General features: G+C 42.5%; 1 protein-coding gene across 2 annotated transcripts in view; it reads left to right on the top strand.

Annotated features, from left to right (window-relative positions):
- The first annotated feature begins 351 nt into the window (after window positions 1-351).
- LOC128324813 (desmocollin-1-like) overlaps window positions 352-26,670 on the top strand; it is a 49,712-nt gene continuing 23,393 nt past the window's right edge. The window contains exons 1-7 of one of the 2 annotated variants that reach the window (XM_053249857.1): window positions 352-1,033; window positions 12,133-12,208; window positions 13,729-13,931; window positions 14,607-14,717; window positions 17,474-17,629; window positions 19,317-19,461; window positions 24,007-24,179. In XM_053249857.1, the coding sequence (XP_053105832.1) occupies window positions 956-1,033; window positions 12,133-12,208; window positions 13,729-13,931; window positions 14,607-14,717; window positions 17,474-17,629; window positions 19,317-19,461; window positions 24,007-24,179 (942 nt within the window). In that variant the 5' untranslated portion in view covers window positions 352-955. The remainder of the gene's footprint in view (window positions 1,034-12,132; window positions 12,209-13,728; window positions 13,932-14,606; window positions 14,718-17,473; window positions 17,630-19,316; window positions 19,462-24,006; window positions 24,180-26,670) is intronic. The other variant, XM_053249856.1, reaches the window with a different exon arrangement.

The following is a 26,670-nucleotide window of genomic DNA, read 5'->3' as shown; positions in this document are numbered from 1 at the left end:
TTCGTGCCAGCCAAAAGAGGAACTTTTTGTTGGAATCAATAATACCCCATCGATTTTTGTGTGTGTCTGAACACAGAACAGCATATTTTTAAGTGCATACTTCTCCGTAAGTATGTCTGCTAGAATTTTTTATGTATAATTCAGTTTTATTATTATTTATAATCCAGTATTATGTAGTCAGTGCAGGGCGCACGCTTAACTCGCGGCTCAGGTACTTTCCGCGTGCGAAAGAAGTTAACGCATACGTGGGAAAGCGAAACTAGACTCCTTCCCCCTCCTGTTTGGATCGAGAAAAAAGCAGAGCGGCGCCGAGTGTGGGAGGGGGAGACACCGGTGAAGAGGCTGCCTCGGTGGGAGGGCTCTGTCGGCGTCATACACGCACGTTGCTGAAAGTAGCCGCGGCTTGCCTGAAGGAGCAGCCCGGTCGTCAAAGACAACCGGAGGCAATAACAAGGAGGCAGCCTGAGCTTTGCCTGACGCTGGCCGCCTCCCAGCTGCTCCTTGCCCTTGCGAATCTCTCTGTACGTACGCAGCCGGTGGCCAAGTAGCTGGGAAGGGCGTGCAATTCCAAGCGCATCCCCGACCTGCCCAGCCCAGGGGCGGGGTTGAGGCCCCGCGAGTTTCCTGCTCCACTCCCTAGCTAAGTATAAAGAACGTAAGGGAGGGGGAAAGGAGGAAAGGAAGAAAAAAAACAATTAAAAAGTGCTGTGTGTGTCTGAAAACCTACCGCTGGAAGGCTGGCCTCTCTTCTTGTTGCTCCACCCTTGCGACGAGCCAAATCTTGCGGACAGGAGGAGACAAACGGAGCCTGCCTGAGTTAACAAAAAAGAGAGGAAGAGAAGAAAGTCGCCCGCTCCTGCTGATCCTCTAGCACCGCCGCAATCTCACCTGCTCACGGTCACCAGCTTTCCTCCGGCCAACCGCCCTTTCCCCGCCAAGTCCCATACGCTGGAAAATGGCCCCGCTCGCAAGAGCAGGGTGCGGGGCTTGCCTGCGCACAGGAGCCTGCTTTTTCCTCCTCGTCAGCCTCCTGGTGAGTAGGATCCTGGGCATGGGAGTCGCACCTTCGGGGCGAGCGAGGGCAGAGGGCGGCAGCGTTGTGGCAATAGAGAGGCAGACGAAGTTGCCAGAGCTTATAGCAGAAAGTCTGTCCAGCAGGTAAAGGAGTTTTATGGAGCTTCGCGGGCTTGGTTAAAATGGGCAAGTGTTGGCCTCGGCGTGCGACGGGTTTTGTAGAAGAGCCGTCGTGGCGTGGAAGAAGCAACGGAATAAAGGAAGGATGCCTCTTTCGGGGAAAGAAGGGGGAAAAAAGCATAAAAGGACTTTTGAACTCCCAGCGCTCTTTGACCACCTTTTACCCCCCAACTGTCGCGGTGTTTATTTTATTCCTTTTTAAAAAAATCCATCCTTATAAAAGGTACTTGAAAGTTTGCAATTACGATATGCCACCGCCCCAACAGGGGAAGAAGAATCCACTGGAGTAGAGATAGATTGTGAAGCTCTGAGGACTTGCGTGTGTGTATGGGTAGGTGGGTGTGGTGGGCGCGAATTCTTTCGTGAAGTTCGCGATGGCGGGGGACCCAGGTTGGCTGGGTTTAAAGGAGGGGCTTTGAGAGCCGCAGACGCTGCTAGGCGTGTTTAATCAAGTCCCACCGAGTCCAGAGGGGATTCGAGTACAGTGCACCCCGTGATATCCGGAGTGCTTTGGGTGGCAGCTTCAGCAGTTGTGAGAACCTAGTTTCACACACTATCATCTCGGCATCAGAAAAGTTCTTTGTTGTTCTTCACGGTGTCCTGACGCTATAGATCTAGGCCAAGCCTTTAAAATTGGAGACGCTTCTTGAAAGGACTGGCATTTGTAATTTGCGGGTTTTGTGGTGCCCCAATTAACTTGTGCCTTTGATCTATAGTGTACCTTTGTCGGAGTTGCCGATCCTCCTTTCCTCTTTCTCCCTCCCTATCAGAATGGGGGACGTCTTGATTTGGAATTATATTTTACCTGCGAGCGAGAGAGATTGCCAATGCCTGTGTATTAGAACCAGGAACATAATTTTCCTGAATAAAGTGAAATCTGAAGAGGAGACAAGCTCAGGCACAGAACAGCAGCCTCTGTTCTTGCATTCCTCGACTTTGGGCTACATTTCTCTGGCCACTGGTCATCAGTAAATGATTGTTGATCTCGGAGCCTAGCTTCTGTGGCTAAAAGGTTTTGTTTGGTTGTAAGGAAGCTAGGATCAGTCGGAAATTTCATGTGGTAATGTGGAAGATTGTGAAAAAAATGTTATGGTTAGAGCTCTATTTCATTTCACTCTGTAAAAAAAATTTTTTTTACACTATGTTACTGAACTGAATTGTACTTACAAGCTGTGAATAATAATTTTAAATAGGAATCTACCAAAACAGATGAGCATATCTTGTCAGATTGTGTGCTATTTAATAAAACACCAGTGTTTTATAGCTTCTTCCCTCATAAACACAAAGTAATCTTAAGTAATTTAACTAAGAGTTGATTCAGAAACAACCGAGAATGCAGTGGAGGGGGATGCGTGGGGACAGAGCGCCAGTACTTCTCGGCTTCTTAATTATTAAGAGGGGGTTGGATAACTTCATGGAGGAGAGGTCTATTAAGGGCTACTAGTGGGAGGGCCACCTCCAGCTTCAAAGGCAGGATGCCTCTGAGTACCAGTTGCAGGGGAGTAACAGCAGGAGAGAGGGCATGCCCCAACTCCTGCTGTAGGCTTCTAGTGGCATCTGGTGGGCCACTGTGTGAAACAGGATGCTGGACTAGATGGACCAACCTTGGGCTTGATCCAGCAGGGTTGTTCTTATGTTCTTAATTAGGGATGTGCGTGGAAACGTGGCGGAGTGGTTCGAAGACAGCGGGGGTCTAAGAGTGTGGGGAGGTTGCACTTATTCCTCCTACTGGTGTCCCCCTGCTGGCGTCGGCTTTTTTAACAGCCCATCAGGGTGGCAGTGTACCTCCCTGCCGCTTCGTTGCCCTCGTCTTCCGGTCATATCCGGAAGGGCCTCCGAACCAGTTCTGTGCACATCCCTATTCTGAATTTGCAATTACATCACTGGAAACAACTCAGTTTCCTCCTTTTCCTCCCTTTTCCTTTCCGTCCCCCCACCCCACTCTCTATAGGATCCCTTCTGGGACAAACTTCTCAACAACAAAACACAAGGTCTCTATAACACTTTCTCTGGCCACTCTAGTCCACAAAGGAGATGGTGAACAGCCCCCAAATAAATCGCAGTACTATTTTTACTGCGTTTATGTTGTGAATTTTCAAATGCAACTTTAATTTCTCTTCTTTCTCAGTATATTTGTATACTTAACTATGAGGAAAAACAAACTGTGCACATTTACCTAGACAATGCATATAAATCACATTGAACTTTGAATTATTTAAAATACATATGATCAAGCTGTTAGGTTAATTAAATATACATTCTTAGTGCTGTCACATGCACAGCCCAGTCCTATGACCCATGCAAGAGGACCACTGTTCTGTTCCTCTTTGCTTAGATTAATTTTAGATGTAGTAATTTATCGGATTTCAATTATGAGCAGAAAGTGGTTTATTTGCCATTTATTTTCATGTTCATTTTACCTCTGCCCTTGATCAACCTGCCCCCAAACCACCATAACTTTAGGTAATGAGAAAGAGGGTGAAATACCAGATTCGCGATAGTGATCAGGTGGAGAAGATTTTAGGGATGTGCATGAAACAGATCTTGTGTTTTGCTTCGAGTTCAAAACAAAACAAAAAACGGCCAAAATGTTTCATCAAAATAGTGGCCAAACCAGCTTTTTCTATGAAACAAACTCAAAACGTTTTGAGTGTTTTGGCCATAGGGAACAATGGGGAAACTCAAACACCCCATTGTCCCCCATGGGTAGCTCCTAGGGACATCAAAATGGGTTGTGTGGTAAGACACGATGGATGCTACCTACCACCCACAAAAGAAACAGCCAAGCATATAATTTTAAACAATTTTTTAACCTTTTCTCCAAACCCCCATAGGATCAAGGGCCTTTATTTAGAGGGTGTTTTGTTTTGAGCTCAAAATGGCTTGTTTTGAGACAGAACGTTTCATCATTGAAACGTTTCACACATCCCTAGACGATTTTCATAAGGTCATTTTATCCTTTATGAAAACCTGCTTGTTACTTCACATGCATTTTTTTTCCTTTTCAGTTGGTACATCCCTGCTCAAAAGTGTATCACAACACAGGAACAGACTTTTGTTTACACAACATTAAGCAAAAAAATAAAAAGAAAAAGTGGTTTTATTTAGTTGATATGGTTATGGTTATTTAAAATGGATATGGATATGGTTATTTAAAATTGTACACAATTTTGACAAAAATGAAATTCATTAAAACTACTTGGTTGAGAACCTTGAGAATTTAGATGTGCTGATATGAGTTTATACCGTATATGCCGATATGAATTTGTTTTTCACTGCAGTACATTTCAATTTGAAACCTTTAAAAAGTAGACTATTCTGTAAACATCAACATATATTTTCTTTAACACTGTCATTCTCTTTAATTTTTTTCACATTGATTTTTAAATTTATGTCAAACATACATTTAAAATGATTGGTTTAATGTTTCAAACATTAAACCATTGTCAAAATTATGCTTTCTATTAACCTTTCAAAATAGATCTGAAGTGTTTTGACCTCATTACATAATAAAAGTATAATAGATGGTGCTAATGTATTGGCAAACTATTTCAGTGAGCTTCCCTGATTAAACTTGCTTTGTTATATTAAAAACAGTATTGTTCTGCCCTACACCAGAGAAAGGTGTTTTATAGACAACTAGCTGGCCTGGAGCAGAGCATCTGTACGCTAGTTCTCCCTGTCTTCCCCGCCACTGCTGATCCAGCTGCTTGCACTGCCTTCCCCTTCCTCAGTCACCCCCTGCCATCCGGGATGGCAGCGGAGGTGGTGAAACCTGCTTCCTGCCCCCCACCAGCTGTTTCAGCCCCCTGCCCCACCTCTTCCCCTGCCTTAAGCCACCCCGTGGTGGCGGAGAGGATGGGTGATGACAGGGTGCTAGTGGTGGAAATGGCGGCAAAAGCTCCTTCCGTGGGCCTGCCTGCCGCCCAAATGACAGGTTGGACCGTTTATGGCCAATTTCGAAGCTCTGTCAGAGAGCCCCGGAAGGAACTTTTGCAGCCTACTCTGCTGCCAGTGCTGTGCCCTGTCATAGTCTCTGCTACCGTTCCTGCCTTGGATGAAGGTTGTACATCCAAGCTCCGCCTCCACATTTTTATTGGTTGTGGTGGGGGCAGGACGTGCCACATGCAACCTTGGTGTATTATATATACAGATGGGTGTTCACCACCAATCAAAGATCTGGCTAAGCCCTATTCATTCACATGGAATGAGGGGGCAAACCTAGTGGACTTTGCCAACATGTGGTGCTTTAGATAGATTCCTTTGTGCAAGAAAACTTGTTGAATCATGCGATCCTTCCAACTGTGTGGTCCACACTTTAGGTACTTTCCAGTTTAGCTTTCTCTTTGGATCAACATAGGGACATCACAGATAAAATACTGGGGTTAGGCATTTGCTTTGTGTAGAATTGGGAGACAAACTAGTGCTCTAGAACAGGGATTCTCAACGTTGGGTCCCCAGATGTTATTGGACTTCAGCTCCCATAATCCCCAACCAAAGGTCACTGGGGCTAGGGATTATGGGAGTTGAAGTCCAATAACATCTGGGGACCCAACGTTGAGAATCCCTGCTCTAGAATACCATGTTTGGCACTGATTATTCAATAGATACTTGGAAAGTTTCTGCTAAACTACTTCGAATATGAAAAATGTTGCACTATTTGGCCCCTCCCCTCTGTGAATAACTTGCTTTTTATTAAGATTGTGAGCCCCTTGGGGACAGGACTATTCTTAAAAATGCTGCAAGTGGGATATAAGGCAAATACAATCTGATATACTAATCATCTATCTATCTATCTATCTATCTATCTATCTATCTATCTATCTATCTATCTATCTGATTTTCCTGTAGATGGACTATATAATTAATTCCTGTAGATGGACCAGGGGGAAGCGTGGGGATGTGGCAAGCCTTGCCCCTGCTGCCAGGAAGAAAGGGGAAAGGAAGAAGGCAAAAAGGGCGACGGGCAAAGCCCCGCCACCCAGAGGAGGAGGAAGGGCGACGGGCAATGGTAATGAGTGGTGGGGGAGGAGAACAGGCGATGGCGGGCGAGAGGAGGGGGGAGAAAAAGCGGCAGCGGATAAGAGGAGAGAGAAAAAGTGAAGGCGAGCAAGATAAAGTGGTGGCCGAGGGGAGGAGCAAGTAGCATCTGGGGGGAGGAGAAAGCGGTGGTTAGGAGGGGGAGAGAAAGGACGGCTGGGGTGAGAGAAAGCTGTGAACCCCGAGAAAACACTGGAATGGAAGCCCTGTCGGACTTTGGAGGCGGGCAGCAGGCACACAAAAAAGCTGGACAGCCCCAAATATTGTACAGATGCTCTGTGTGGAGTCGGCTACTAAAATCTCCAAAGAGCCAGTTTGGCCGAAATTTCAACTAGCACATGTGATCAGGATGGGGTTGTACCAAGAGTATACCTACCCTGATGTCACAGGAGGACATCCTGACACACTGTTGGGGCATCTGTTAATCGTGTGAGGGGGGGTGTTCATCAGAATGGCTCCTCTCTATGTGCTGCAAATCCTTGCTTAAATCATCCAGATGAACACTCCATTCATGCAAGTGAGGGATCCCATGACAGCCCATCGGGATGTCCTCCTGTGATGCCATGGTGAGTATACATTTGGTGGGACCTCATTCTGATCACATGTTCCAGTAGATGTCTCATCTGAACCAGCCCAAATGTGGTTTTTGTTACTTAATGTTCTCCAAAGATAGCTAGCAACTGTGGTGCAACAACGGATGTCTGAATTTCGTCATTCTGTACTCCAGTTAGATGGACTTCAGTACAACCACTTTGTGCTAGCTTTAATTATGGTAGTGGTTTTGTCTGACATACTTCTTTCAAATTACTTGTGCTGGATTTATTTCCACATCTGTGATTTCAAGCCCATTCCTACTGCAATTAGCAATCCTTAGCAGCAGTCCCGAACCCAGAGCAATGTTATTCCAACAATAATATTGCAGAGCAGTATTATTCTAACAACAATAACTGGAAATAATGTCAGTTTCCCTATTATTAAATAATTCGAGTTTCCCATATGTTTACATTTTGAAATGTGCTGCTACAAACTGGTTAAACAGGTACCTTTTTTTAACCACCACCTGCCTTTTATAAATGCCCTTAGTTTCACTGATAAAATGCTCCTGATCTAGGGCCACATTGTCTTTCTCCCCTCCTCTTGCAAACAACCCTGCTAATTCTTAGTTTTCAGTGAATGATTATCTTACAGAGAAATTCACCAAGTGAATCCAGACATTCTCTGATTGTTTCAGTCTCTGCATCTGCAAGTGAATGTCCTGTAGAAATCTCAGTTATCCCATAATCTCCCTCAGCACTTTCTGCTTGTTGCTAGATCCTGTTTACAACCAGCTATTTACGCTGCCCAGTTGGAACTTTTTGTACCTAATTCACTATGATGTTTTAAATGCCAACCATTTGGACACTCGCAAGCTTGGACACTCGCAATTCCTGTCAAGGAGAATTGCCATGAGAGTAATGGATGTATGCATATGTTACTCTGTAGGAACTGTAGTGGTAACCACCAGCATATTCTAGACCCTGTGCTGTAGGAGACTGGGGAGAAAAAGGGTTCCGCAGGGTGAAAATTTGTTTTCTTGCAGCCTGCAGACTGGCTTCCTCCAAAGCTATGCCTAACCTTGCATTGGCTGTACTAATGCAGATGGAGAGCGTTCTTCAAGTCCTCATTCTCATTGGGACTCTTCTTTATGTGATGAGTAATAACATTGTTTCTCCATTCAACAACTGCCTATTATAGATGACTTCCAGCTATCCTGTACCACTTCTCATATAGGGATTATCGAAGACAACCATAGCAAAACTTTCCCCATGTATATAAAAGGATTACATAAACCAGTGTGGGGTAGTGGTTAAAATGTCCAACTCTGACTAGAGATACCTGGGTTCAAGCCTTTGCTCAGCCATGAAACTTACTGAGTGGCCTCGGCCAGTTACTTTCTCTCAGCCTAATGTATCGGGACTGTTGTGAGAATAAAATGTTGGGTCCAGAACTATGCACACTGTTCTGCGCTCCTTAGAATAAAGTCAATTTAAGATGAAAACAATAAAAATAAATGGTTAAACATTTATAACCATTTCTCATACATTTATCATACTCAGACTGTCTATATACTTTTGCTGAAGGTGTGGCTTACCTTATGCGGAGCAGGCTGCACTTCTATGCTGTAAATCTACAGGGTGTTAGTCTGCTCTGAACTGGATTAAGCTCCATATTGTATAATTGCATAAAGCTACATAAAGAAACTGGACCCTATCCATCATCATGGAATTAGATTGTGTGTTGGAGTACATCACAGCTGTCTCATGCATAGCCTCTATGTCAGGCCTTTTTCTTTGGATCTAATAGCCAGCCCAAAAATTGAGGAACCAGACAACGGATGATTGACAAAATTACTGGACTTAGTAACAGGAATCTTATATTTCTATAGTGCCCCATATACAATTAAAAACTCAACAACACTTAAAATCTAAAATTATATTTATATTTATTTTATTTTAACATTTATATCCTGCTCTTCCTCCAAGGAGCCCAGAGCGGTGTACTACATACTTGAGTTTCTCCTCACAACAACCCTGTGAAGTAGGTTAGGCTGAGAGAGAAGTGACTGGCCCAGAGTCACTCAGCTAGTATCATGGCTGAATGAGGATTTGAACTCAGGTCTCCCTGGTCCTAGTCCAGCACTCTAACCACTACACCACGCTGGCTATTTTAGATAAATTTAAATTTAAATAAATGTAAGATGTTTGTTTTTAAATAAATTAAAATAAACATCAATAAAACTTTAAAACATAATTTTTTAATTAAATATTCATTCTTATTCATTGATTATTTCTTGGTGTAAACCGCCATGAGCCATTTTTGGAAGGGCAGTATAGAAATTGAATTAATAATAATAATAATTAATAATAATAATAATAAATAAAACCCTCTGTTTCATTATTATTATTATTATTATTAATACTGGCTGCACAAGAACAAGCACTAAGAACAAATTCAATAAGAGCAAAAGTAGAAAAATCGACAACAAACAGCAAGTGCCGCCTTTGTAAGGAAGCAGATGAAACAGTGGACCACCTGATCAGCTGTTGTATAAAGATCGCACAGACTGACTACAAACAAAGGCATGACAAGGTGGCAGGGGTGATACACTGGAACATCTGCAAAAAATACAAGCTACCTGTAGCCAAAGATTGGTGGGAACACAAAATTGAAAAAGTGGTAGAAAATGAAGATGCAAAAATATTATGGGACTTCTGACTACAGACAGACAAACATCTGCCACACACTACACCAGACATAACTGTAGTCGAGAAGAAAGAAAAACAAGTCAAAATAATCGACAAAGCAATACCAGGGGATAGCAGAATAGAAGAAAAAGAAATAGAAAAAATCACCAAATACAAAGATCTACAAATTGAAATCGAAAGGCTGTGGCAGAAGAAGAGCAAAATAATCCCAGTGGTAACTGGCGCCCTAGGTGCAATTCCAAAACAACTTGAAGAGCACCTCAACACCATCGGGGCCACAGAAATCACCATCAGCCAATTACAAAAAGCAGCATTACTGGGAACAGCCTATATTCTGCAACGATATCTATAACAAAAACAGCAACAACATTGATAATAAAATTCAGCCATCCCAGGTCCTTGGGAGGGACTTGATGTCTGGATAAAACAAACCAGTCAATAACACCTATCTGACTGTGTAAACAATAATAATGATAAAATAGTTGAGTTTTCAAAAGTCACTTGAAAACAGAGATGGGAGGTTCTGATTTCATTTGGGAGTGCCCTGTGCAACCCTAGAGAAGGCTCGGTTTGGGGTCACCACCAAACAAGCCTATGGTAATTGTAACTGGACCTTCCCCAATGATCTTAATAGGTGGCAGGATTCATGAAGAACACTCTCTTAAATATCTCGGACCCAAGTTTTTCAGACCTTTATAGGTAATAACTAGCACTTTGTATTTTGTCCAGAAACTTATTGGCAGCCAGTGTAGTTCTTTCAAAACAGGAATAATGTGGTCTCTTCGGGTATCCCTGGAGTCCAGCCTTGCTGCTGCACTCTGCACCAGTTGCAGTTTCTGGACTATGTACAAAGCAGCCCAATATACAGCATATTGCAGTCGTCAAGCCTGGGTGTTACCATTATATGTACCACTGTTTTAAGATCGCTTATCTCAAGAAATGGATGTAGCTGGCATATCAACTGAAGCTGATAAAAAGCTCTCCTGGCCACTGCCTTAACCTGACATTGTGGAGGTGGTGGGTAAATGAGGGCTTCTCGTTATCCTCTTTACAAGTAACATGCTTAGAACAGAAAGAGAGTTGTCTCAGACACATAATGATTTTTTTTAAACAACTGAATATCCCAGCCTAGGCATCATGATTAAATTTCTAGATGCCATGCCTCCCTGGCATCTAGGATTTGTCAAGCCCTGCTCTTTGCAAAAACCTTTGAGCCACCACTGAGCATGTGCTGTGTGCATCTTTCTCTTCAGTATGTTGCTAAACTGCTAACCATGTCTGTGGCTGGCCATCCAGCTTGACTCTCACTTCATTCCTGATTTCATTCTGTTGCTGAATAACATTGCTTCAATAATGTAACCTTATCCACCATGGATCAATAGTCTCTTGGGACTTGTAATTTGCATGCCTAGCTTCCACAGGCTGTGACTGCCCCTGAGCAGTGCTAGTGATCATCATATCATTAACATTGTTCATTCCACAACATGAACGCTGCAGTTTTTTTCTTCTGGTGGCTCCAAATCACAGGACCATGTGGGAGCAGCATATATTCCAAGGCATCAAACTGTGGGAAGAAAGCTCTCATTTGAGTTATCTTTGCTTGCTGCAATTTTCTATTTATTTTTTTTTATTTTGTTGACTCACTGGCCTTGAGTTGCATTTCATTCTTGAGCTTGCAAAAATCTGTGTAATGATTTCTAACATCAAAGAACTGGGAAAAAGCTTCATATTTGATCCAGATAACTAGGGTAGTTCACACACATTACATTCTCTTTTCTCAGTTGAAAATTCTTTCTAATTAGATGATCATATCTCATTTCCTGAGTTTCTGGACATGTTGGAATTAAAGACAGTAAACCGGCTGACCTGGATGGCAATTTGCCATTAGACATGTAGGAAACCTAATTCTTATTTAGTGTTTTTTACCCCTTTCTTTCAAGCAGAACTGAGGGCACAGTTCTAAGAGCTGAGGGAAACAAGAATGATAAACTTTGCTTTTGAGCCAATTCTACAGTCACTGTTAAATACATTTTTTTCTTTCAAAAATTATAGACAGAAAATTGTTCTTTGCTCAGTGAAGAATTGGACACACTGATCACCCAAACTCATCAATAGTTGCTGAAGGAGGATGCCTGGGCAATGTGTGTACCTTATGCTATTTTCTTCAGTGTTTAAACTGGAGTTGTGTATCAATGCTTTTAAACTGCTCATGAAATCTTTCTGCAGATCCAACCACCCAATCTGTCTTATGTGAGTTTAGCTTCATTTTCTGGGCTAATATATTATTTTTTTGAAAACACTAATGGTCTGGCAGTCTTTCATGGGAACCATGAGTATCTGGTTTGCTGACAGAAGAAAAGTTGTATGTATTATCTGAATGGAGCTTTTCGTCTGCTTGAAATATAATATTGTACTTGATTCAATATGGCCTTGATGCTGTTTGTACTATAAAATCTTCAGTTCTTCTTTCCTACTTTTAAGGCTACATTATCAGACATTCTTGGGCTGTCATCCATTATGAAATTACTGAGCAAGTGCAGAAATTAGTCAGATGGGTGTACGTTTGATATTCTTTAAAGTGACCTAAATGGTGGATGTCTCTTATTTACTATTTTGTACATAGAACCAAAAATGTGGTTTTAATTTTTTCCAGGTATTTTGTGAAGGTTGCAAGAAAGTGACTTTCAATGTGCCTTCCAGGTTAGAGGCATTGACATTAATTGGCAGAGGTGAGAAATTGCAAGAATACTTTTTATTATTTACACCTTTCCCCCCTACTGTTGTTTTGACAATGATGTTTTCTGATATTGCTATATGTAGGGCTTCAATCCCAAACACACTTGCAAAAAGGAGTAAGTCCCACTAAACACAATGGTTGACATCCAGATTAATGCTGCATTAGTGCTGAGCAGATGCTCAAATTTGTGTAATCTCTTGTGCTCTTGATCTGCTTGCACAAGTATTGCACTTGCACAAAAAAGAGAGTGAATAGCTATGCAACATTCCAGGCAACACACATGAACTAGGGATGTACACGGAACAGGATTTGCGAGTTCAAATCAACAAAATGCTTTGAGAGGACAACTGGGCCAGCTGGTTGTGGTGAGTAGATCAGCCCTTTGAGGTGGGCTGATGCGCTAAGTCCAGGCTGGTGAGCCTCATGCAGCAGGTAGACTAGCCCTTTTAGGTAGGGGCAGCTTCGGTGCTCTGTCACTTAAGATAATACCATGATGTTGCTGCAGGTGTTTTATCCTGACGTGCAAGTAAGTACACAATGTTAAATGTTTTAATAATAATAATAATAATAATAATGGACTTCTGACTACAAACAGACAAACTTCTGCCACACAATACACCAGATATAACTGTAGTCGAGAAGAAAGAAAAACAAGTCAAAATAATTGACATAGCAATACCAGGGGATAGCAGAATAGAAGAAAAAGAAATAGAAAAAATCACCAAATACAGTGGTCCCTCTACTTACGAAATTAATCCGTTCCGAATGCACATTTGTAAGTCGAAAAATTCGTAAGTCGAAAAGCGGTTTCCCATAGGAATGCATTGGGAACGGATTAATGCGTTCCGGAGCCTAGAAAAAAGACCCAGACCCCCAGTAAGGCTTGCAAACTGCACAGGAACATTTCTTTTCAAGAATAAACAGGCAGTAAACAGGCAGGCAAGTCGAGGAAACCCCATCTAAAAATTTGTAAGTCGAAAAAACAGCATCTAAAACCGGATCTAAAACTGCCGTTTGTAACTCGAAAAATACTTATGTCGAGTAGTTTGTAAGTCGAGGGACCACTGTACAAAGATCTACAAATTGAAATTGAAAGGCTGTGGCAGAAAAAGACCAAAATAATCCCAGTGGTCATTGGCACCCTGGGTGCAGTTCCAAAAGACCTTGAAGAGCACCTCAACACCATAGGGGCCACAGAAATCACCATCAGCCAATTACAAAAAGCAGCTTTACTGGGAACAGCCTATATTCTGCGACGATATCTATAACAACAACAACATTGACAATAAAATTCAGCCATCCTAGGTCCTTGGGAAGGACTCGATGTCTGGATAAAACAAACCAGTCAATAACACCTATCTGACTGTGTAAACAAGAGATAATAATAATAAATAAATAAATAAATAAATTATGGCTTTAGGAAGTGAAGTTAAGATTGTTATTCTTACTAACCATTTTTGAAACATTTTTTTAAAAATTTCATTTCTTTTTAATAATTTGTTTTTATTACAGTAAATGTGCAGCAGTGTCTTAGGATTTCAGACCATGTCAGCTCGAGTGATCCTGATTTTGTAGTTCTAGAAGATGGTTCTGTATATACAACAAATGCCATTTCTTTGCCTTCTGAGGGCAAAACATTTACCATATTGCTTAAGAATGTGCAAGAACGCAAACAAAAGAAGATACATGTGGTTTTGCTATCACATCCCAAAAAGGCAAGTGACATTCATTTATATTAAAAAATTTTGTATCAAGATAGGTTTCAATTATCTTTTTCTCAGTAGAGTTGACTTGTGTGAAATCTACAAAATGTGAATTGCATTGTTGTAGTGGAGTTTACATTTTAGAATATACAGTGGCTGACAGTGCCTCTGGATATCCCACAATGCAGAGTGACGAGTGAAGTGCGTTGGAGGCTACCCCCTTGAGTCAGGTGCTCTAGGTGCCAACTCTTCTCATTCTGCTGCTCTGCAAGCAGCCCACACACCCACATGATTCCAGCTCTGGGTTAAGAAGCTTTAACCTTGGCTAAACACTGGGGTAAAAAGTAGGGTTAGGCAGGCGGTGCCGGTATCCATGTGGATCCATTAGGCGCTGCACACGAGCAGCCTAACTCTACTTTTTAGGGCTGGGCTGCCCTAGCTTGGATTAGGCTGCTCGTGTGAATAGGCTTTGTGACTCCTGAAAAATAGATCCTTGAGGGTCACACCGCCTCTTATTAGGTTTGCTTTGGTTATGTGTTCTTCATTTTATTTCTAAAAATCATGATATCTTTATTTATTTATTGTTTTAAACATTAGCTATTTGATACCTTTTAGAGAGAAATAGGATTTATTTTTTATTTTTTAGAATCGAAATAGAAAATGAAATAGTTTGTCTCCTTATCCCAGGCACACCAAATGGGAGAGGCTGTACTTAGACGAAGTAAACGAAGGTGGGCTCCTGTTCCAACCACGATAATGGAAAACGCTCTGGGGCCTTTCCCAATGCAGATTCAGCAGGTAACCTAATTTATCAGGTAGAATATGCTGAACAGTTCTATACTATTTAACTGGTAGAATATACTGCATGCTCTGTCAAAAATAATTATAAGGCTAAATAACTATCCTAGGAAAAAACTATTGCTCTAGCTTTGTACAGTTTATTATACACGCACAGTATAGAGGAGCACAGCTACTCAATTTGTAGTCACTTTTACAGACATCTGGCAGCATTTGTTGATCTTGCCCCAAAAGGATTTATTCTGCATAGGAAAGTGGTGAAGGCTGTAGCTATGTGTACAGCTTACTCACCCTTCCTATGTAAGAAGAGTCTCAGAAGTGAGATGTCTGCGTTCCGTATCCTTTCCCCCCCTTTTGTGTTGGATGGCCTGTCACTCCATTCCCCGGGACACTGCGACCTTACAACACCCAGTTCTTGCAGGAGGGTCTAGAGAAGGGATTACGACCTAAGACCCTTAACGGACAAGTGGTGTCCTTGGTCACCCTAATATCTGGTGGGTCTACGCAGATCACCCAGTCGCACCCACATCTATGACATTTCCTGAGAGGTGCCTCTCTGCTGCATGTAGGTTTCCCATGTGGGATTTACATACCATCCTCTGTGCTCTTCAGTCTCCTCTGTTTGAACCAGCTCAGAGCATCCCTATTAGAATTTTATCATTCAAGTTGGTTTTCCGCATGGCGGTCACAGCTGCCAGGCGGGTTTCTGAACTGAGAGCCTTGTTGGTCGACAAGTCCTTCTGCATCTTCCTAGAAGACACTATGAGTCTAATCCCCGATCCATTTGTACGCCCTACAGTTTCATCTACCCTTTTCAACTGTCGCAGGATGTTTTCCTCTCTTCATTTTTCCCTCCGCTGTCTCATCCTAAAGAAAGACCATGGCAGCTGTTTTTGGACTACAACTTTCATAATCCCCAGCCACAGTGGCCAATAGCCAGGGATTATGGGAGTTGTAGCCTAACATCTGCAGGAGGGCTGAAGTTAAGCAGCGCTGGACTGAAAAATTCCTCATAGTTTCTCAGCAACTTCTGTATCGTACAACCATGTTACCATGGCTGATTAGAGATCACAAACAGCAGAAAATGTTTGATTGCAAGCAGGGAGAGATGCTTGTCAGTTGGTTTATATCCTTTCAGATTCACTGATAAAACAACTCACAATAAGCTGCAGACTGTCTGGAAAATCACTGCAAAAGTAATATTGGAGCAAGAGTAGTAAGTTAGCTCCCTAGAGAATATATTTGTGAAACAGACCTAAAGGAAACCTGGCTCATTTACAGGACTCACTGAGGCTGTTCTCACAAGCAGCCAAGCTTGGACTTGGCTGCCCCTGAGAACCACCAGGATCCGTGCGGACCCTGGCAGTCCCACTGCGCCAAACCCAGCTCTGAAGGCTGGTTCTCAGTTTTACCATCAGTTAAACTTTAAAACATTATAAACTAAAAGCCTGATAAAATAGGCGTGCTTTCAAAAGTTGCTTAAAAACAGCCAGAGATGAGAAGGTTCTGATTTCATTTTGGAGAGCATTCCAGAGTCCTGGGATTCCAGAGCCCAAGAGAAGGCCCAGTTTTGGGTCGACACCAAACAAGCCAGTGGTAACCACATTTGCACCTTCTCCCATGATCTTAATCGGTAGCAGGGTTTATGAAGAAGGTGGCACTCTCTTAAATACCCTGGGCCCAAGCTGTTCAAGGTGTTACGTGCAGTGCATGTTGGGATCTCCAGAAGACTCTATAATTTGGTTTTCAAATTATACAACAAAATCGTTTGTTGTAGTGAACATATGCTCTGCTGCAGCCCTCTTTGGCTTTTAGTGAAGGATTGAACAGCATTACTTTGGCATACTCGCAAATTGTACTATGTGTATGTGCGTATCTCCTGGGATTTTTCTTGTGTTTTCTGCTTTAGATTAGTGATAATTTGGCCATGACTGACATCCAGACTTGCACTATGCTGGTACAGTCTTGCCTGACATCCATATTAAAGCTATGCTGTCGTGAAGGGGGGGAGGGGTAGGTTTTGATGATCTCCCCTTCCCTCTAAAGCCTACTGTGTCTCCTGAAAATATATCCCCAAGGACAGCATGACCCTCAGGGACATAATTTCTTTGGGCACTGCCTAGTCCTTTAATTAGCACAACTCCCCTTCTTTGAATAGAAGCTCGTTCCATTCCCGGTATGAAAATTTTTAGTCCAACTTAATATCTCCTACTTCTTTCAACAAATGAGGTACTAGAGTCACTTCTACCTGGTGCAGTATTCCTAAAAACACTTATTTGAAGTCAGCTTTGTTAGAGAGCTTATTGTCAAGCAAAGCCCTTTTGAGACATTGTAAAAATTGGGGATGCTGTATTTGCTGGTTAGACTTTCTATGGTGCGGGACAGTGGGGCACCTGATCCAGGAAGAATCTGACGTGTCTGCAGACAAGCACCGCAGATGTGGTCAGCAGGGGATGGGGCTGCTGACAGCATGGGGCAGGGAATCGGACTACTCTCGAGGTTGCTGTACATGAGTAGGATGTTCCCAGTTTTTATGATGTCTGAAGACGACTTAAGAGTGGTTACGATCACAGCCAAAGCAACATATTTAGATTTTTTTCTTTCTTATGTATATACTATGAAGAAGCTTAAATGTCCTGCTATCTTCTGTGGTAGATTAGCTAAATTCAGTAACAAAAAATTAAAGAGAGATTTATTGAGTCATTCTGGGATATTTGATGTAAGATGAGTAATGCTGGTTTTCTTCTGTTTCATAGTTGTTTTCTGATACAGCCCAGAAGTACAACATCACCTATTCTATCAGTGGTCCTGGTGTTGACCAGCCACCGCTCAATTATTTTTACATTGAGAAAGAAACAGGAAATCTCTTTGTTACTCGCCCAATAGATCGGGAAGAATATTCAGAATTTAAGGTATGAATGCTAACTTTGCAGATTTAAAAATATATAATGTACAGTTAAATGCATTGTAACTTTGCTTATAATATTGTGTATGTTAAACAATGGTTTGCCCATGCTTATTACCATTTTTGTTCATCTTCAATATATGGCTCAGATCATTGGGAATGATCGAAGAAGAATAAGCTTTTCAACAAAAGTTTTAAAAGCAGTTTACATAGAGAAATAAGATAAACTTTATTACAGTCTTTGACCAGTACAGAAGCATGAAAAAGAAAACACACACACGTCAGATCCATACAACAATATAGCTTTACAAATATACATTGAAATAGTAAATTACTCCATTACATTAATCATTAGATGCCACCTTATTTTCATTGTTATTAAACAGAACTTAGCCACATTTTAAGTTACATTGGCTTCATGGTCTGACAAAAGAAATGAAATTTATTCTTCATATTCTCTGCTTGGTATGTCCTTATTCAGGGGTAAAATTAACGACTCACACGAGTTCCTATAAAAATTACGGTATAATAAAACATGACCCATATCCTCTATGGCCTGTGATTTACATGGGCAGTAGTGTTCAGAATAAGAAATCCCTCCATATCTACCATATAAAACTGCTGAGGGCAATACATCAAAGCAGGCCAGCGCAAATGCTCTGCAATATTTAGGCGTCATTAGGGCTTGGCAGTGGCAATAATCAGCTGGCTTGGTGCTAAAGGCGAGTCTCCATATTTTAAGTCTTCTTAAGAAGGATATTGTAGAACTGGAAAAGATGCAGAAGAGGGCAACCAAAATGATCAGGGTCTGGAGCACCTTCCTTATGAGGCAAGGCTACAGCATCTGGGACTTTTTAGTTTGGAAAAGAGGCGACTAAGGGGAGATATAAACGGAATGTATAAAATTATGCATGGAGTAGAGAGGGTAGACAGAGAGAAATTTTTCTCCCTCTCTCAGAACACTAGAACCGGGGTCACCCCATGAAACGGAAGGTTGGGAAATTTAGGACTGACAACAGGAAGTACTTTTTCACACAGCGCATAGTTAATCTATGGAATTCTTTGCCATGGGATGTGGTGATGGCCACCAACTTGGATGGCTTAAAAAGGGGCTTAGACAGATTCATGGTGGACAGGTCTATCAATGGCTACTAGTCTGGTGGCTGTAGGCCATCTCCAACCTCAGATGCATGATGTCTCTCAATACCAGTTTCAAGGGAGCAACAGTAGGAGAGAGAGAGAGGGCAAGCACATACCTCTTGCCTGTGGGCTCCTCAGAGGCATCTGGTGGGCCACTGTGTGAAACAGGATGCTAGACTAGATGGGCCTTGGGCCTGATCCAACAGGGCTGTTCTTATGTTCTAAGTTGTTTGGGGGCCTGCCTTGTCTCCTGAAGAGAAATAAAAATAGATCGCTGTCCTCAAAGAGCTCACATGATCACCACTGTTGTATCTGTCCTGCTAACACTAAGTAGCAGTGTTCCCTCTAACAGGGATTCCCAGATATTGTTGACTACAACTCCCAGAATCCCCAAGCAAAAACCCCTGCAGCTGGGGATTCTGGGAGTTCTAGTCAACAGTATCTGGGAATCCCTGTTAGAGGGAACACTGCTAAGCAGTGATACTACTTAGGCAGTGAATAGAACTTTATTTGAAAACTAAAACAATTAGTGATGCATTTTCTCTTTTGTACAGATAATATGCTATGCAAGGACATTAGATGGCTATACTCCAGAGATACCACTTGTACATATAATCCGGATTGAAGATGATAATGACAACCCTCCCATTTTTGATCCACTTACATATACTTTTAACATTCCTGAAAACAGCAGAGCTGGTAAGCAGATGTAAAATTTAAGACATATTTTCAGTTTTATAAAGTACTAGTAGATGAGGCCTGTTGTTGATAGGGCAAAGCCATTTTGTGCAGATTATCTATCTATTATTATCTATTTACCGCCCTTCAAAAAATGGCTCAGGGCAGTTTACACAGAGAAATAACAAATAAATAAGATGGACCCCTGTCTCCAAAGAGCTCACAATCTAAAAAGAAACATTAGATAGACACAGCAACAGTCACTAGAGGTACTCCGCTGGGGGTGGATAGGGCCAGTTACTCTCCCCCTGCTAAATAAAAAGAATCACCGTGTTATCTCATATTTCTGATAAATGGTCAGAAATATGGGATAACTTTAATGGTCAGAAATATGGGATAGCTTTACTGAACTATTCTTAGAATAATTAAAACACACAAACGAAAAACAACCCAAAACACCCTTTCTGATTTACCCACATCTCTTGGTGCTATAGTGTCTATCTTCTTCTCTTCCTCCCCTCCTACTCCCCCTCTTCTTCTCTCTCTTTCTCCCCATCTCTCCTTTCTTTTTCCACCTCCCCCCAGCCTGCGCAGTGCACAAAGGCTGGCTAGGGGAGGGAAGGTTAGTCGGGCTTGGGGTGGGTGGGTGGAAACGGGGAAAGATGTATATAAAATACAAAATGTAAAAAAACATTATATTAAATTAAATATAAAAATAAACATTAATAATAATAATGATAATTAATAATAATAAGATGTGTTCTCCCTTTCTGAAAGCTTCAGCTTCAGCTCAGGTACCCCATATCTTCCCAAAGTTGGTGGGAAATAAAATACAAACTAAGTGAATCTGGAACTTAATGGCCAGGGCTCCATAGCATACCCCTGACATGACCTTACTCTTCCCTCCTCCTCTCCACATGACTAGCTGGCTAGGTGGTCAGGCTTACCTCATCCCTCCATCAGCCTGACAGGTTTGGGAGCAAGGGCCTGAGCTTCAGTCAGCATTTCCCTCGTTGCTGTCAGGCTGAGAAGGTGGGTGGGCTGAGCCAGTTACATAGAGGAGGAGGAAGTAATGCTGCCTGACACTTCTCCTCCCACTCCTGAAGAGAGAGTCAGTGGTGTGGCTGGCCAGTGAGGGAGGGAGGGTTCTATGTACCCCTTACAAGGCTTCAAAGCACTCCCAGGGGTTCAGGTACCCATGGTTGAAAACCTCCTCTCATAGAACCCCTCTCCTACTCTCATAGAATCAGCTTTATTTTTATTTAATTTGTATTTATTATACTTATGTCCCATCCATTTTCCAAGGAGCTCAGAGGTACATGGTTCTCCACCCTATTTTATTCGCATATCTCTGTGAGGTGGATTAGGCTGGATTCAAGTGATGCTTTTGAAGACATGGTCAAATGTTGCACCATGGTTGTCAAAAAGAGTGCCTGACATGTAGCCTCAACAATAAAGTCTGGACAGTGGTGCTTGTGTAACAGTGATGTATAGTAAATGAGATATAGAAGTGCACAGCTTGACTTAGGCTACGTCATTCTGTTTAACTAGTCTCAAGGCTTTGCATTCCAGAAAAGCCCCGTCAGTAGATTCCACTACTGTTATTCCTGTAGTATTCCATTCCCCACGTGTCAGGGTCCACAAGAACTGAATGTGATAAGGCTGGAATATACCGGCTGATTGCTTGCATTTACTTATCTTGAACTTATTTGTGTAACCTTATCTTGTAACCCATTCCCCGATGGCAGGAATCCTGGCCAGTCACTGTGATGATAACTGTTTGCCTCTGTTTTTTTTTAAAGAATATTTTAGAGTATAAATATATGTTCTCTGTAATGAGTCTTTGTCCTGCTCTGGAACGTGAGTCGAGCAGCACGTTTACGACTTAAGAGTAAATAAAGCTTGATTATTAAGTCCTCTCGTCTGGGCTGATTATTATTGGGCTCCATCTGCCCAGGAACGAACCTCCCCTGTTGGGGTCAGGGTACCCTGATATCAACAGCATGTTCGGAAAAATGCTTACTTGACAACAGCAATGATGTCCACTCTTACACAGTGCAACTTTAAGCTGATCATGCTCTTCTAAGCATGGTTGAGAAGTTAAGTGACTCTGAGACCACCTTTAGGCATTTATCAGCATATATCAAAACATGGCTATGTGTTTCTGCAAAATGTTATTAAAACCCCAAATTTTCTGCTGTGTAAATGATCTGACTTGTTCAGAATCTCTATGATTTGAACTCTGTAGATAAATTTCAGATATATTTATTTAATTTTATTTAATACATTTATATACTGCCCCAAACCAAAGTCTCGGGGCGGTTCACAACTATAAAACAACTATACAAATAAATAAAACATTAAAATCAAAACTCCAAAAGCTGCTTAAAACAAAATCAGTTTACAATATTTAAATTACAAAAGTTAAAAGGCTTGGTTAAAAAGATGAGTGTTCAAAGATCTTTTTAAAACTGCTAGAGATGGGGAGAGTCTTATGTCAATGGGAAGCACATTCCAGAGTCTCGGAGCGACAACTGAAAAGGCGGCCCTGAGTGGCCACCAAACAACTTGAAGGTAGCCACAGACGGACCTCCCCTGATGAATGCAGTGGATGATGGGGATCATGCAGAAGAAGACGCTCTCTTAAATACCGTGGACCTAAGTTGTTTAGGGCTTTATAGGTTATAACCAGCACTTTGTATTTTACCCGGAAGCCTATTGGCAGCCAGTGTAACTCCAGTAATATAGGAATAATATGGTCTCTTCGAGATGACTCGGAGAACAACCTGGCTGCTGCATTCTGTACTAATTGTAGTTTCCAGACTACGTATGAAGGCAGCCCCACATAGAGCACATTGCAGTAATCAGGTCTGGAGGTTACCAGCAGATGTACTACTGTTCTGAAGTAATGAATCTCAAGAAACTGACACAGCTGGCATATCAACCGAAGCTGATAAAAAGTGCTTCTGGCCACTGCCTCAACCTGAGAAACCAGGGAGAGGTGTGAATCCAGAAGCACTCACAGATGGTGTACCTGTTCCTTCTGAGGAAGTGTGACCCCATTTAGAACAGGCAGATCAATATTGTTTCCTGAGTAACGATCCCACACGACAAGTACCTCCGTCTTGTCTGGATTCAGTCTCCATTTGTTATCCCTCATCCAGCACATTACCACCTCCAGGCAGGCATTCAGGGAGCATATGCCTTCTCCTGATGATGTTGACATGGAGAAATAGATTTGAGTGTTATCAGCGTACTGATAACACCCAGCACCAAATCCCCAGATAATCTCTCCCAGCGGTTTCATGTAGATGTCAAAAAGCATTGGCGACAATATGGAGCCCTGAGGGACCCCATATAAAAGCTCAAGTTTTGAAGAGCAGCAGTCTCCAAGCGATACCATCTGGAATCTGCCCGAGAGATAGGAGCAGAACCACTGCAAAGCAGTGCCTCCTACCCCCAACTCCCTCAGACATTTCAGAAGGATACTGTGGTCGATAGTATTGAAAGCTGCCAAGAGATCCGAAAGGACCCACAGAGTCACACTTCCTCTGTAAGTTCCTAATTGGAGATCATCCATCAGGCCAACCAAGGCAGTCTCCACCTCGTAGCCTGCCCAAAAACCAGTTTGAAATGGGTCTAGATCAGGGCTGCTCAACTTTGGCCCTCCTGCAGATGTTGGCCTACAACTCCCATAATCCCTGGCTATTGGCCACTGTGGCTGGGGATTATGGGAGTTGTAGTCCAAAAACAGCTGGGGGGCCTAAGTTGAGCAGGCCTGGTCTAGATAATCAGTTTCTTCCAAGACCGCCAGGAGCTGGAAGGCCACCACCTTCTCAATCACCTTACCCAACCATGGGAGTTATTAAACTCTGAGGGATCCAAGATAGGCTTCTTAAGAATAGGTCTAATAATTGCCTCCTTTAAACAAGGGGGCATCCTGCCCTCCCTCAGAGAGGCATTAATAATTGCCACCAGGCCCTCCACAACAACTTCCCTGCCAGATAGTGTAAGCCACGTCAGGCAAGGATCAAGTAGACAAGTGGTAGGACACATTGTTCCAAGCAGCTTGTCCACATCCTCAGGAGTCACAAACTGAAACTGATCCAGTTTAACCACACAAGAGGAGTTGCTGGATACCTCTACATCTTATACTGTGATAACTGTGGAGTCAAAGTCTAAATTGGCCCAAATACGAGAGATTTTGTCCACAAAAAACTCATTAAAAGCGTCCCATATATGTGTTTAATGGGATGCTTAGTATGTTTTTGTAACACAAAGGTGCCATCCTGTTTTAAAACTTCCATTTAGGTTCAGCTGAGCTTCTGCTGGAACCCCTAGCAGTAGCCCCAATATATGAGCAGAGGTTGCAGAATTTCAGAGCAGCAGAATTTCACGGAATAATTAGTGTAATTGTATTAAATATGTGGTGTTTCCTTTCAGTTATTGTGGGCATATATGCATGGTTTTTGTATATGCATTGTTTTTGGGCTGTAACTCAAATAAGTTGAACAGCATGCTGTAATGGAATGTTAAACATGTAACATTGATCATTTCTACATGCAGGTACTTTAATTGGACAAGTGACTGCAACGGACAGAGATGAACGTGGTACACTACACACTAGACTGAAATACAGAATTACGGCCTATCAGCTTTCGCCTTCTTATGCCAATTTGTTTAATATAAATGGAGATACAGGTTCTATTACTCTGGTAGTCCCAGGTCTAGATAGAGAGGTAACTTTTATGGAAGACTAATTGTATTTATTCTGTTATTATTCATATAATACAGGAAAACTTTGGTATCCGCGGGAGTTCTGTTCTTGGCTAGTACTGCTGATACCGGAACTGTGAATACCGGGGCACTGGAGCAATGGGAATCTGGGGTTAGGTTCCAAAGGGCTGGGGAATGGCTAAAAATGGGTGGAAAAACAACAAAAATGCTAAATAAAGTGCCCTACCATGCTCCATAGGTCCTCTGTGTTTCCGCAATGCTCCCCAAAAGCCTCCACTCTACCATTTTTTGGCGGAAAACCACGATTTTCAACCCATTTTTTTAAAAGTGAAAAGGAGCCACAAAATGGCTCTGGCGCTCAAAATGATGGCTAGAAATGACCTCAGAGGTCATTTCCAGCTACCCCCGATCTGCAGATATGCAGATTTAACCCTTGCCTCCTGTTCCTCCGCCCTTGCGTATACCAAGGTTGGGTGCCTATTACCTGGCTATGGATACGCCAAACCACGGATGCTGAATCTGCGTCAATCAAGGTTCTCCTGTACCCATAGGTAAGATGAAATAGTAGAGAGAATGGCCCTATGAATGGGGCGGGAGGGTAGGGACCCAGAGGAAACCTAGAGTCTGCAAAACCTATTTCTTGACCCTAATGACTTTTCTTCAATGCAATTTCAGCCCATTCAGTGCAGTTATTTAGCCCTTTCAGTCAAGAGATGTATCTGCTTGCAAAGGCTGGTATTACATTTGAAGAATAAATCATGTGTAGCAGTTGGAAATCTGAGTCACTGCTGCTGAGTGAGAAGGGGAACGCTGGTCTTGATTCTTATGACATTAAAAACCAGGCATGATGCTGCCCCTTGCTGATCCTGTACGGGCAGCAACCTAGAACCTGGAAAGGGAGAAGAGCCACCTGTAAATAATGCCCACCGTGATCTTGTTTGTGCAGATGCAGTGAGTTTGCAAACACATGAAGGCTCTACACACAATCTGTGAGTAGAGCTGAAAGGGGGTTTGTGGGGAGAGCGGGCTCCGCTCTCCCTGCCAGATGATCTGGGAGCCCTCCCTGGGCGGCCGGATCAGCCGCCCAGACTATTACCAGCTCTGTCATGGAGCTGGTTGGGGTGGCAGAGTTCGGGAGCCTCCCGGCGTCTGGAAATCCCACAAGACACCATGCACTTGCACACTTTTGAGGAGCCTCTCGACACCGGGAGGCTTGTTGTAGCCTCTCGCTCAGGAGGCTACTCGTGAGTCAGTGTGGTGCAGAGCCACACCACAACGACACACAGTCATTTAACTCATTTTTCGGGCGCTCCCTTAGCCTGGTTCCTGATGCTTGTGAGAATAGCTTTGTGGTCTTTCTTCTCTCTTGGTCAGGCTGTAGCTTTGATGTGTGCATGCACTCTAAAGGATAAATGAGTTCAACACACCATAGCCTAATATGGCCAAAAGATGAAAGAACTTATGTATATACATATATGGTGGCTGTTGCTTTCACTTCAGCAATATGTTTGGTACAGTTCAGGGAACAGAGAGGTCTAAGATGAAGAGCTTCTTCAAAGAATTTTGAAAATGATCTATAAGGGAGTATTATAGAGTATTAATAGCACTTACAATAGCAATAGCACTTACATTTATATACTGCTCTATAGCCAGAGCTCTCTAAGTGGTTTACAATGATTTAGCATATTGCCCCCAACATTCTGGGTACTCATTTTACCGACCTCGGAAGGATGGAAGGCTGAGTCAACCTTGAGCCCCTGGTCAGGATTGAACTTGTAACCTTCTGGTTACAGGGCGGCAGTTTTTACCACTGCGCTTGTCTTAATTTCAGTGGGACGACTTTGAGTAATTTTTCTCATTATGTCAGCCAATGACTTTTTCTTAATGTTGGAAAATAGGGAGTGATGCTCTCATAGCCCCCAGTGGTTAGCAGAAGGCCTATACAGGCGATCCTTGAATATTGTGGTGGTACCTTAAACATTAAAACTAAGACGTGAAGCTTAACCCTAACCTGAAAAACGGGGTTAGTTTTCTGGGAATTGGTTTCGGCCTTAAGGGGTATAAAGTTTCAATTTCCATGCCTGCGCCAGTTTAGAAGTGATGTGCCAAACAATTTTTAAAGTTTAAATTGCTCTTGGAGCAACCCATGTGCTCATTCTCAGCAGGCATGGTTTTTGGGTTTTTTGGGGAAACTTAAACTTTAAAAGTCTTGCAGCAGCCTGCATGCCAATTCTTACCTGGCACTCAGTGATCAAGGTAGTTTTGGTTAAAGATTTAATAGTTAAAGGGATTTCTCAAGCAGAAAACCCCATGAAACACTGAACTAGCCCTGCAGTAACTAAATTGGTGTACAAGGAAGCTGCCTGTGAAAGGGCAAAACCATGGAAGATAAACTTGAATTCAAGAGTCACCTGTAGCTGTCTCTGAGACCATTCCTGGCAGAAGCAGCCAGTCAGTAAAGGCAGGAAGGGCTATGCCCTCCTTCCATCAAAC

Source organism: Hemicordylus capensis, chromosome 4 (genome assembly GCF_027244095.1).
Source record: "Hemicordylus capensis ecotype Gifberg chromosome 4, rHemCap1.1.pri, whole genome shotgun sequence".
Lineage (NCBI taxonomy): Eukaryota > Metazoa > Chordata > Lepidosauria > Squamata > Cordylidae > Hemicordylus > Hemicordylus capensis.
This window is presented reverse-complemented; position numbering and strand designations above follow the sequence as displayed.